At 34.0% G+C, this 12884-nt stretch overlaps 1 protein-coding gene across 2 annotated transcripts; it reads left to right on the forward strand.

Moving 5' to 3' along the window:
• The first annotated feature begins 9877 nt into the window (after positions 1-9877).
• Positions 9878-11196, forward strand: LOC109159983. Of its 2 annotated transcripts, XM_019308105.1 has the most exons (2): positions 9878-10954; positions 11120-11196. In XM_019308105.1, exons 1-2 carry the CDS (start codon positions 10072-10074, stop codon positions 11122-11124), a joined length of 888 nt encoding a protein of 295 aa, XP_019163650.1. In that variant the 5' UTR covers positions 9878-10071; the 3' UTR covers positions 11125-11196. The 2 variants fall into 2 exon arrangements, with proteins under 2 accessions (XP_019163650.1, XP_019163649.1); XM_019308104.1 differs by lacking the exon at positions 11120-11196 and having other exon boundaries at positions 9879-11112.
• Positions 11197-12884: the final 1688 nt, after the last annotated feature.

Here is a 12884-nt window from a genome sequence, read left to right on the forward strand (position 1 = left end):
GAATCATGGTTTAATACGATTTTCAAATGAAAATAGAGTTAAAATAATACTTTATTGTTAGTAAAATGAAATTAGTATGTGTGTAAAATAAAACTAAAAAATAAAGTTAATGCAATAACGTATATTATCAAATAAAATTATAGAATTAAAATGATACTTTAGTATTGCTATAATGAAACCAGTGTGTGTGAAAAAATAAAACTAAAAAAAAGAACTTGTACAGTAACATATATTGTCAAATGAATATGAAGTATAATTAAAATTATACTCAAAGTTACTATAATTAAATTAGTTTGTGTAAAAATGAAACTAAAAAAATAGAGGTCATGCAATAACGTATATTATCAAAACTGTAGTAAAATTAAAATGATACTTCAGTCTTGCTATAATGAAACTAGTGTGCGTATCAAATGAAACTAAAAAACAGAGCAATATTATCAAACGATATTGAAATGTAATTAAAATGATATGACGTTGTTTTGCTTTATGGTCCATGCTGCTATATAAGTAAATATATAACATGTGTATGTGTCTTGTGTTATGAAATAATGTACCTTACGAGTATGAATTTTGTACCTTATATTTTCAATTTAGCTGGGTCCATAATGCTATGCTATGTGTTCTATGTTCTGATTTTTTGTATTTTGTATTATGAAATTCTATACTTTGCAATTATAAATTTTGTACTCATTGTTTCAAATCAGGATCCATAATGCTATGTGAATCTAGTCCATAATTTAAATTGTCTATTTTCATGGCAAATTATGTCGTGAAACCGTGTCCACCTTACAAGGTGGACACGGTTCCAAAACTGTTCATAATTATGAATATATAGTTCAAAAATTGTGAACATATAGTTCTATAATTATGAACATAGAGTTCTGAACATAATTATGAACATATCGTTCTGTAATTATGAATATAGAGATTTAATAATTGTGAATATGAAGTTCAAAAATTATGAATATATAGTTTTATAATTATGAACATATAATTCAGTAATTATGAATATAGAGTTCTGTAATTGTGAATATAGAGTTCAATAATTATGAATATGGAGTTCAAAAATTATAAATATATAACTTTATAATTATAAACATAGAACCGTGTTCACCTTGCAAGGTGAACATGATTCCACAGTATAACAATTGTATTTTCATTTAGTGGGCTCTTATTAGGCCCACACGGCGGCCCAATTCATTTTTTCACTGTTCTTGTTATGCCTTACAGCTGATTTTTAGCAATCGTTATATTGTGCAATCGTTATATCCTACACCACGGCGCACATAGCACTGTGCGCCGCGCGCCTCCCAAAACGACGTTGTTTTGGGGTAGTGTTGGGAGGCGCGGTAGGAAGTTGTTGAGATTATGTGTATTTGTTCACAACGTTATGTGTATTGGTTCATACAGTTATGTATATTTTTTATACAATTATGTACATTCTTTCATACAATTATGTACATCCGAATCAGAAAATTTGTGTGTATTATGTTAAGAGTTGATGTGTATTATGTTAAAAGTTTATGTTTATTATGTATTATGTTAGATTATGTGTATTATCTTTTAAAAAGAGTATGTATATTTTGTTATATAATTATGTACATTCATGTATAACATTATGTGTATTCTAGTATAACATTATGTACATTCTTGAACAGCGGGGTTTTTTTTTTTTTTTTAAGAAAAAACTACTGCCATTCACTGGGGCGGGAAATTTCAAAAAAAAATAATAATAATTAAAACGACGTCGTTTTGCATCTGGGCGCATAGTGCAACGCGCACCGTGGTGTAGGATATAAATTGCCTTATATTGTGCGCCACGTTCAAAACGACATTATTTTGTTAAGTTGTGTGGGGAGTTGACGCGAAAATTTTATGTATATTCTATTATATAATTATGTACATCGAAACAGTAGATTTTTTTTTTTTTAAGAGTTAAGAGTTTATGTGTATTATGTTAAGAGTTTCAATGACTTTTGTAGACTTTTTAAAATAAAAAATGAGTTAATACCCAAAATCGTCTTCGACTATAGTGGGTTTTCTCAATTTTGTCCTAAACGACTTTGGTGACTTAATGTAGTCCCAGAGTTTTGTGTTTTTACTCAATTTCTTCCCAGACTTTTGTGTTTTTGCTCAATTTAGTCCCTCATTTGTTATTCCGTCCATTTGTTGTTAAATAAATAGACAATTCAGTAATTTTAATATTGGCATCTCTTTATTCATAGACATGTGAAGTGCGAAATCCCTCTTTTTTTACGAATTACTCCCAGAATCACTTCTAAAGCTGCGAATATAAAATTTGATTCGTAGGTCTGAGAGTAACTCTGGGTGTAATTCGTGTAAGAAAGAGAGATTTCTCACTTCGCAGGTTGAAAGTAAAGAGAGGTCAATATTGATATTATTGAATTGTCCCTTTATTTAACATCAATTTGTCGGAATAACAAACGGAGGACTAAATTGAGCGAAACACAAAAGTCTGGGACTATATTAGGTCACCAAAGTCGTTTAGGACGAAATTGAGAAAAATCACTATAGTCGAGGACAATTTTGGGTATTAACTCAATAAAAAATTGATAAAAGTATATGAATGTTTTTTATATAGACTTTTATACAGTCTTATAAAGTTTTAAAAATTTTTGAATGTGCTCCATCTCAACTAAAAGTCTAAGCTAATACTTGAATTGCACATTAGCACATTAATGGTTATATACTCAACACCCCTCACGTGTACGGTGGGTTCTAAGCAACACCCTTTGGTCTGGCTCTGATACCAAATTGAAGCATGTGCTCCATCTCAACTGAAAGCCTAAGCTAATAGTTGGATTGCACATTAATGGTTATATGCTCAACATTTTGAACGGCTCTATGAACGTCAATCAAAGTTTATTAAAATCTATAATTTTAAAAGTTTTTAAAACTCTACAAAAGTCATGATTGAATATATCCCCTTAATTTTTTTATTTTTTATTTTTATTTTGGAAATGTTATAGATTATTTAATTTTAAGTTACTAATTAATGATATATGGCCCTGCATGCTCTCTTCTCCTATATTTTTATTCATCATCTTCCGCAACTTTCACCGCCCAACAACTCCTTAAGATGGAGAACTCTATTGAGATGAAGGAGATTCATAACAATATTGCTACTTCATTATGGGATGCTAGATCATGATTATGCTAATAATTTCATTTCAAAATGTTAAATTTTAATATGTAAACAAACCTATTTAAATTTAAAACGAGTTAATTTCACCAGAGGTCCCTTGTCTTTGGTGAAAATTCCAAATTTAGTCCCAGACTATCGTTTTTGCCATTTAACATCCTAGACTATTATTTTTTGGACACTTTTAGTCCTTCTCATGACTTTTCCTATTTTTAGTAAGGGCATTTTTATTTTTTCATATTTTTCTTTTGTTATTGTTCTAGTTTCAACCGGTTTAATTGGTTTAGAACTTTATGTAACCTCTGATTTTTAGTAACCATATTTTTAAACCAGTTTTTAGTAAAGTCCTAAACAAATTAAACCAGTTGAGGCTGAAAAGATAACAAAAGAAAAATATGAAGAGACAAAAATGTCATTACTAAAAATAGGAAAAGTCATAAAAAAAGACTAAAAGTGTCCAAAAATAATAATCTGGGATGTTAAACGACAAAAACGATAATCGGGACGGACTAAATTTGAAATTGTCACTAAAGACAAGGGACCTCTGGTGGAATTAACTCATTTAAAACTATTTAAATTTTATGAAGATGTCCTTTTTAGTCTTTTTACATTTATTAGCTTATCAAAAATCTAATTTTAACAAACACTTTTAAGCATCATCAGCTAGCTTAACAGTTCTTCAGTTTTCAGCTTCTAGCTTATAGTTTTTCAGCTTTCAGCTACTTTTCAGCTTTGAGCTACCTTTTCAGCTAGATTTGCCAAACATAGCCTATATATATATATGTGTGTGTGTAGGCAATCTTTTGTTTTTCTTCTGTTCGTTTTAATACATTTTCATTCTTGCCGGTAAAGGTACTGCTTTAATTCAGACGGTTCACACAGCTGTGTAGACTATAAATAAAAAGTACATTATTTATATAAAGTATATTATTTTGAGTATTGAAAGTATATTATTTTGTATACTACAAAATACAGAGTAATTTACATTCAATATACAAATACAGTACTTTTAATATATAAAATGTACTTTTTTATGATCAACATACTACTGTGTAGACCATGATCCACGTAATAATTTGCTACTTTAGATCCTTGGGTTTATTCCTACCGAACTTTGCCCGACACTATTATTAGATTGATGGTCTATTTTGGGCCCTCTATTAGAGCACTTGAAATTCAGCCTTATGTCCAATTCTACAATTGTTATATAAGACCAAGGTTGATCTTGCATTATAAACCTAAATTCAAAAATTATGTGTATGCACCTACATGTACATTATATATATTTATCTCAACCATATTAAAATTCATTAATAATTGAGGATTTTAATAAAAAAAATATTGTCAATTTTATAATTATTGAAAATTTTCAAAACCTACCTTCCCAATTTTGTCAACTTATCAAAACCTTCTTAAATTTGCCTACTTAATTTAAAAAAAAAAAAAAAAAAAAAAAAAAAAAAAAAAAAAAAAAAAAAAAAACTTCCCAAACCGAGCTATTACTCCCATACACACACATATATAGGGGGAGTTTATGTAAAAACAACTCACCATCTAAAAAGTGTACACACATCCACACCTTGCATCCGGAGAAATCAAATTAAATGATATAATCTTACCATTACTAAACTTTCAAGTTTGTAATAATTACAAATGAATTTCGCTTTTAAAATTTTTTAATAATTATAAAATTGACCCATATTTTTTATTTTTTTTTTAATTTTTTCTAAAACTCTCATATTTTACGGGAAGACCATATTCTCATTGTATTCTTCTCTATATGTAAAGAGAGCTCTTCAAGCATCTGCTGGGAAAAATGCAAATCATGAAAAGATTTGTGGTTCTCATTTATTAATTATTTATCGATTTAATATTCACCACAAGTTGGTGAGTGGTTAGATCTATTACAGTAGTATGCGGCTTATATTTACTTGGCCTATATTATTTAAAGGAGAACTTCATTAGTTCAGACAATCAGACAAAATTATGTGTCTCTTTCTTGTGTCACATTATTACTCTGAATGGTGTGTATGCTCCAATCCTTGCTCCAGGCGCACGGAGATGGGGATTGCTATGTTAATCTTCGAGGGCGACACCGTTATTATGAGCCTACACCGGTAGTGGTGAATTCGCTTATACGACAGTGGTTATATCACGACACAAAATTTTTTTATTTTCACATTATCAACTTAAGTTTTCCAACAATATAGAAGCGAATTTGATTATAATGTTGATAATAGTGAATGAGGAACCAAACCAAAATTAAGAACGTCATCACCATTGCTCATTATGTGAAGGCCAAGTTAGTCCTTGGCGTCTCTAACCAGCACATCTATCGCTGCCTCGGACGATGTTATGGATGTGAAGGGCATGGATATTCATATTATTGACGAACTGGAAGGTGATGCTGGCTCAGTGTTGGTGTGGATAATCGAAGGCAACGTTCATCACTTCATCCTGTTGCTAACAAAGCTAAGTATTACCTATGAACTAATGTATTTGTTTGTACTTGTGTATTTAAGAGTATCAAATAGTGTATGCATGGATATATTATGTATATGTATGTATGCCCGCATACGCTATGCTGTTTTCCAAGTTTCCTATACGAATTATTGGTCCTTGTATGTATTCATATGTGTCAAATTACGGCATAATTTCTGAATTAAGGTTATAATTTTATGTTGTTGATTGGTATTCTGTTCAGTGTACATTTGCCTACAACATGTATTTGTGGGTTGGCTATGCGTATAATTGATGATTGGGTTATGTGGGAATGCTATTGGGATTTAATAATTTCAATGTTTTAATTTTGTATTTAGTTCTATTTGGTATGCATGCGCCATATATTATTAGTGATTTGCTTATGTATATTTGACAACTATATTCATGAGCCCTAACTCAGGTATCATTTCTTCACTTGGATGTTAAAATTCTTATTTCTTGTAACCAAGGTTCTTTCTGGTGCTAGTTATTAGTAATTAACTAATATTACATAAAAAAAAATTGAGTGTTTTTGTGGTTTTGTAAAATATAAAATTGTATTTTCATTGAGGTGGTATATAAATTACATGTCTTGGCAATTATCATATCAATGTGATAGCAGATATTCCGGCATGAAATCAAGTGGATATGGAGAAGAAATCAAATAGCTTGATATCTACGAGAATTATGGGGTTATATGGCTAGTGTGATAATCAATAAGCTCTTTGAGACATAATTGTCAATTGATTGTGAGAGTCAGCTATGAAGTGTCTATTAAATCATACATTAACTTTATTTACGATTGGTAGTCAATAAAAATGAATGACCAAAATATGTCAAAATGCTTAATTTCTTTCAAAACATCAAATATTATTTATTTGAGGATATTGTATGTATGTATTGCAAGCATGAACTAAAATCACACTGATTGAAATAAATATTGACATAGATATTACTCCAGTATTGTACTGAATGAATATGAGATGCATATATATTATTGCCACATGATGATTTCAAAGATTTGAATCAAGTACTAGAATTATTTGTATAAACACAATAAGCATATATCAAAGGCTTTAATTGTAATTTATTGGTAGCATGGAAGAGTCATCATTCTTGAATATTCTGACTAGAAAGATGGTTTTAATTTTAAGTAAACCTCGGATTCACAATTCGACCTGAGAGTTTTTTAAGAAGTAGGATGTTGATTATGTAGGCTAGTTAAAGCGCCACTTATTCTCACCTGAAATGAGATTGATTGCGCCACTTATTCTCACTTGAAATGAGATTGATTTTCACATGATTTTAAAAATCTAAACCTAAAATGAGCCAATAACGCCTCTACTAAGGCTCGAACTCACAACCTCCCATATGGGAATCCAACCCGGGTGCCATTTGAGTACAAGATGTTTGGCTTCTCTCAGAAAATTATGTAAATTTGTGATTATGTTGTTCAACCTGAAGCTAAGTGATAGGATGTAGTTTAGTAGGATGAGAAAGTGTAAACGAGCATGGAATCCCCGAGTGTCGGTCTCACAAGGATGACAACTTGGAGTAAGTGGAGTGCAAGACAATCATAGTAAGGCATTCACAAGAGTTAACTAGGTAGAAGCAAGGTGTAGGAAGGCATGTATTCAAAGGTAGAGGGCAAGAATGTAAAGACAACAAGAAATTAAAATATGTAAAACAAGGAATTAGATGGAAAACACTTGATCTTATGCATTCAATGGCCTAAGGTAGACAAGAGGTAGTGCAATGCAAGACTAACTTAAGGGAGGTCGCTTTGCCTACACTAAGCTGATACGTACTTAGACTATTAGACCACACCGTAGAGTGACTAAGGCATTTCCTCGAACACGTAGCCTACGCCTCCTCCTAGGCCTTGCCCTCTCGGATCGGAGGAAGGGGAAAACAAATGAGTAAGACTACATGGAAGCACAATCTCTTGCTACTTCCACTCTCTCATAATTCTAACTTATTGGGATCCTTCAATGAAGAGAGAATCCATACACAACTCATTCACAACAAAAGTATCATAGGTCAAGCATTACACAACATCTCATCAATTCATCAATACAAATCAAGAATGCACAATCTCAAGTCAATCCAATCCAATTCCTAGAAGATCTAGCCGCCACTCAACATCATTAATTGAAATTACAAAGCGATTGAATCAAGCCAGTAATGTAGATTAGGGAATTAAAAGATAAAAGATTAAATGTTACCAACTTGAATCACAAAGTGAGATCAATCTACAAATTGGATAGAAGATCACCACAATATAGGAGAGTTGTCAATTCTCCAAGCTTCTAGATCACTCCTTCCTTGAACAATTAAAGATCTACAAGTGACTAGTTGAATCTAGCTATCCTCTAGAGAGAGAAAATCTAACACCTAAGAATGATCTAAAAAATATCTAAAAGTAAAGACAAGATTCTTCCAACAATCCCGCCAAACAATCTTATTTAAAGAAGCAGGGTCCTCAGCATACAGTTGCATACGCTCTCCAATCTCGGCTTTTTCCCCGGTCACGAATCGTGGATCCAGTCGTAGAACCTTCTACTCCTGATCCATGAGTGGTCCATGATCGTGTTTCCCTCATGGCAGGGTCTTCGACGCTTTTCTCCATTGCATTCTTCCTTGGTTGCTCCGGTTCAAGCCTATATGTCTTTCTTTAAGCTCAAAAGCCTTCAAAACAATAATGTGTACATGTTTATAGGGAAATTGGAACACATTAACACATTTCAAAGCATTTACAACATAAATCAACCACAAAGACTTCTAGTTAAGCACAACACAACCCTTAAATGGCCCATAAAAAATAGTATCTTTGGCACTTATTACTAAGTATCATGCAAACAACATTATTTTTGTGACTTATTGTCAATGAGCATTTATACATATGATTTAAAATCTTGGTTGAGTCATCTTGAAGGACCCCTATAATTCCTGTTTAAAGGGTAATTATGGTGGTTTGAGGTAACCAAGTTTGTTGAATATATTCAACTAATGAGTATCCATTAATTAAGTGCGGAGCTACTATAAAGTTTCACAAAGAAAATGTGTAAAACTCAATCTAAAAAGGAGCAAATTTTGGGCACCACCGCACCAAAGACCAATCTGGGTAAGAGATCATGTACTTTTGAGAAAAGTATTTGTAAGTGTTGCATTGTAGGGGTAATTAACTCCTTATATTTCTTCCTTGTAAGTCTCTCTGTGGTACCGAAAATAATGATAAAAGGGAATGTTTCATGTTAAGCATGAAAATCTCAAGGGAATTATTTGGGAGTCAATAAAGTACTCGTCAAAGTGTACGTAAGTTTGATTGAGAGGATCAACTTACTTTAATAGAGAAGACTAATTATGAGGTTAGTGGTTGAATTATTGATGGAATGACTTAAAGCTCAAGAGGTGGTGAATTCGTGGTGGATTCCACTTTTGTTGTCAAACGAAGGCATGGAAAGAATCATATAGTAGTACACTAATTGGTCATTCCCTATGATATGTGTACTAGTAAGGTTGAGCTACAGCTCTTAATAAATTTATAATGCTATGAGATGTGTGATCTTATTGAGACGGACTTAATGAATTCACCGCTTAATAATTGAGAGGGTGAACATAAAATGCTCTTAATGATTTCATACCGTAATCTGGGTTGTCTATATTGAGATAGACTTAATGAGATCACCTACTTGAGTGAAAGGGTTAGCCATCTTTTATGAAAGATAATGCGCTATCTTTCTTGAGCACTCATGATCAATCCGAAGTTCAATTGGGCTAAATATATATGTAGTTTTTTGCGGAAACTTACACAAGGTCTAAGGTGTGATGCGTGTCACTTTGGTTTTGCGAAACTTACACAACTTTAATTGCTTTGTTAACCTTTGGTGGCGATACCGTTGTTGTGAGCATGCACCAATAGTAGTGAATTCGCTTCTAAGACCGTGGTTATAACACGACACATTGTTTTTTTTTTTTTTTTTTTTTTTTTTTTTTTCACAATATCAGCGTAGCTAATTTCTCCAACAACATCCTGTAGCGAGCGTTTCATTTTTTTTCTGATCATCCCATTCCGTAGCCAATATAAAGCCAGCCATGCACCTTGGGTCCTTGGCATATACAACACTTTGCTTGTAATATATTTATAGACAACCTTCAAAGCATTGTCTATCTCTGTTTTTATGCCGCACGTAAGCGTTGTCTATCTCTGTTTTTATGCCGCACGTACGGGCAAAGGGTAAGTTCCTTAAATATGTGTGATGTTAGGTTTTGATGTATATAGTATATATATGCCATAAATTAACCTCATCATATATACATAAATTCCCAAACATTCTTCCGATCCCCAAGTCTCACCACCATCATCATCATCATATCCCATCCTCAATCACTCTCTTCTGCTCTACTCTTTCTTCCCGGCTTCCTACATGGAAACTTCCACAGGGCATGTGCTTCCCGGATTAGGTTTCTTTCTGGTCGGTTTATGGCACATGTTGAACCAGATAAAACTCCATGCCACGCACCCAAAATCCCACTTCTCTGTCCTATGGTTTCCATGTCCAAAAATCAGATACTTAGAGCTTTACATTATAATCTTGGGCAGCTTTGCCTTCATCTCCAAGGAGGTCTTGATGGGCCTTCAAACTCACACGTCTCTGGACCGCGACGGGACCATACCCTTCCACCAGCTCCGCAAGTTTGAGCACGCAAACGTCGCCACCGCCCTCATTGTGCACGCGGTTTTTAGCATGGTTTTGGACATGGCAGACCCTCCGGCTAAGCACGGGATGGCCCAGCTCTTTGGGGTCGTGGTTTTTGGGCAAGAGCTTCTGAGTTTTAGCATGCATTCCACTGACCATATGGGGGTTGAAGGGCAGTACCATTTCTTCCTGCAAATCATCATTCTCGTGTCCTTATCCACTACCCTTATCGGCTTTCCTTTCCCCACCAGCTTCATGAACAGCTTCGTGAGGTCTTGCAGCGTTATGTTCCAAGGGATTTGGTTAGTCGTAATCGGAATCATGCTTTGGACGGCGAGGTTTAGCCCGAAAGGCTGCCTTTTCACGGAAGAATATGGGCACCATGTGGTCAAGTGTCGCAGCGAGGAAGCGGCCATGCGAGCCAAGTCCCTCGTCAACATTCTGTTCAGCTTGTCCGTGATTGGATTCACCATTTTTGTCGTCACTGTCTACTTGGTGCTCGTCAAGTGCTACTCTGAAAATATCGCCTACGAGTCGTTGTCGACCAATAAGTTTGAGGATAATGAAAAGGAGAATTTGATTCATGATGTTGAGTCGCAGAAGGGTTTCGTTGAGATGGGGAAGTTAATTGTGTGCCACGGTACGGTAGACATGAAATGATGACTTTTTTTTTTTAAATTTTTTTTTAAGCAATTAAGTGTGGTATATATATTAATTCAGGATTATGATGTGTGAAAAATGAAATGTGTGATAAATTTTAGGATAGTATCTTTCATTTGACTTGGAATTGTGTGAATATAGAAAAGTACTTTGAGTTCTTATAAAATGTTTGAAGAATAATGCTATTTAAAAGTGTGATGAGACCTTACCACCCCAAATGGGCGATCAAGGATCAAATTGGGTGGTATAGTCATTGATTCTTTGGGTGAAAAAAATTAAAAAAAGTATAGAACATATATTATGCTGTCAAAAATTACAAGTGTTTAAAAATAATATTCTAAACATACACTCTTTTACACAAAATGGGTCCCCCTCTACATCCTATTTATACATGGCAAGGAAAAAATTTCAAAATTCATTACGAATCACGAGACAAACAGTGAGCGGCCAACACGTATTTGACGGCGTGCACGAACGGTGATCCATGTTATGCTCGGTGTGCGTGCGCATTCAATCCTAACTCGGAATGGGATTTTGAGAGTTTTACTCAGATATTTCAATTCGAACCCTTCCTCATCGAACCGGCGTCAAGGCACGGATTGGTGAGCTACTTGATAGGAAATACTCCTCGGGTATAGCTCCACTTTATGAGGCACGTACCTGCTCGGTATGCGGTCAAGTCACTAAGAAAGACCATTCCCGAGCATTACCGACCTCTTTGCCCACAGACCTGACCAAAATGGTAAGATTGAGCAGGGCATGATCAACATTAGTACCTATGGTTTGAAAATATATGGTAGATGCATGTGCATAGTAACAATAATGGAAAAGATAACGGAAGTTATAACGGTAGGAGTATGTTTGTCCAAAATAGTCTAAAGTAAAACTTTTATCACATAATGTATAAAAAAATTTAACGGAAAAACGGATATAAATGAAAGGTATAACCTTCATTTACACTTATTATGTTTTTAGATTTAGATATTGATCTCAGCTGTCTATTAAGGTTCATTAATAATTGCGTTTTAATTTTTTTAAAAATATATAAAGCCAATTTTATAATTACTGAAAATTTTCAAAAGAGTTTATTACCGAAATGGTCCTCCAATTTATTACCAATTTAGTCCTCGACAATTTTTTGTAACCAATTAAGTCCTTTGACTTTGATAATGTTAACCATTTTAGTCCTCTGTTAGGTCAGGTTTAGAAGTCTGTTAAATTAGAGGGCATTGGTGGAATTTCACATTAAAAAAATCCATTTCTTATATTATTTAATTGATTAAACCATTTCAATTTGAGAAGACCCATTTGCAGATCTCTGTTTATTTCCGGTGGTGTTCATATGGTTTGGAACTTTACGGTGGTTATCGGCTTTTCCGGCGTTGTGTGGTTTTTTCGGAAAGCTCAACCCGTTATGAATAGGTAGGATGTATTTCTGGCGTTGGGAGTATTTTTCGACGAAAGGGAGACGTCCAGGTGGTGTTCTTGGTCTATAAAATGGTTTGATTTCTGGATGTGTGGAATTGCAGTGGTGTTTTTGGTTGTTCGAGGCTTGTTGTTTGATTTTTCTGGTGGAAACTAGATCGTCGATTTTCCTCCCAGTCGCCATTATTGGTTACTACATACGCTTTCTGTTTCTTTATTTGCATAACTCAAAAGCTTCGTCATTTTTGTCCTCTAAATCTCCCCAACAAAAGGGTTGTTTTGTTTGTTTGTTTGTTTTCTTGCATTTTCCACTCCCATTAAGATGCAAGATCCATCAGGTTCGAAGCCATTGCCAACCAAACACTGCCGTTTCCCTCTGCATTCCGGCAATCGCACCACCGGAGGATCTAGATCTGGCGTCCGACCCCTTTGACACCGCCGTATTGGCCGGGAGC

The sequence above is a fragment of the Ipomoea nil genome, unplaced genomic scaffold, assembly GCF_001879475.1.
Source record: "Ipomoea nil cultivar Tokyo-kokei standard unplaced genomic scaffold, Asagao_1.1 scaffold2845, whole genome shotgun sequence".
Taxonomy (NCBI): Eukaryota; Viridiplantae; Streptophyta; class Magnoliopsida; order Solanales; family Convolvulaceae; genus Ipomoea; species Ipomoea nil.

What these genes read in the sequence shown, in the direction of transcription:
- LOC109159983 (XM_019308104.1), top strand. Translation starts at nt 10,072, where the DNA reads ATGGAAACTTCCACAGGGCATGTGCTTCCCGGATTAGGTTTCTTTCTG.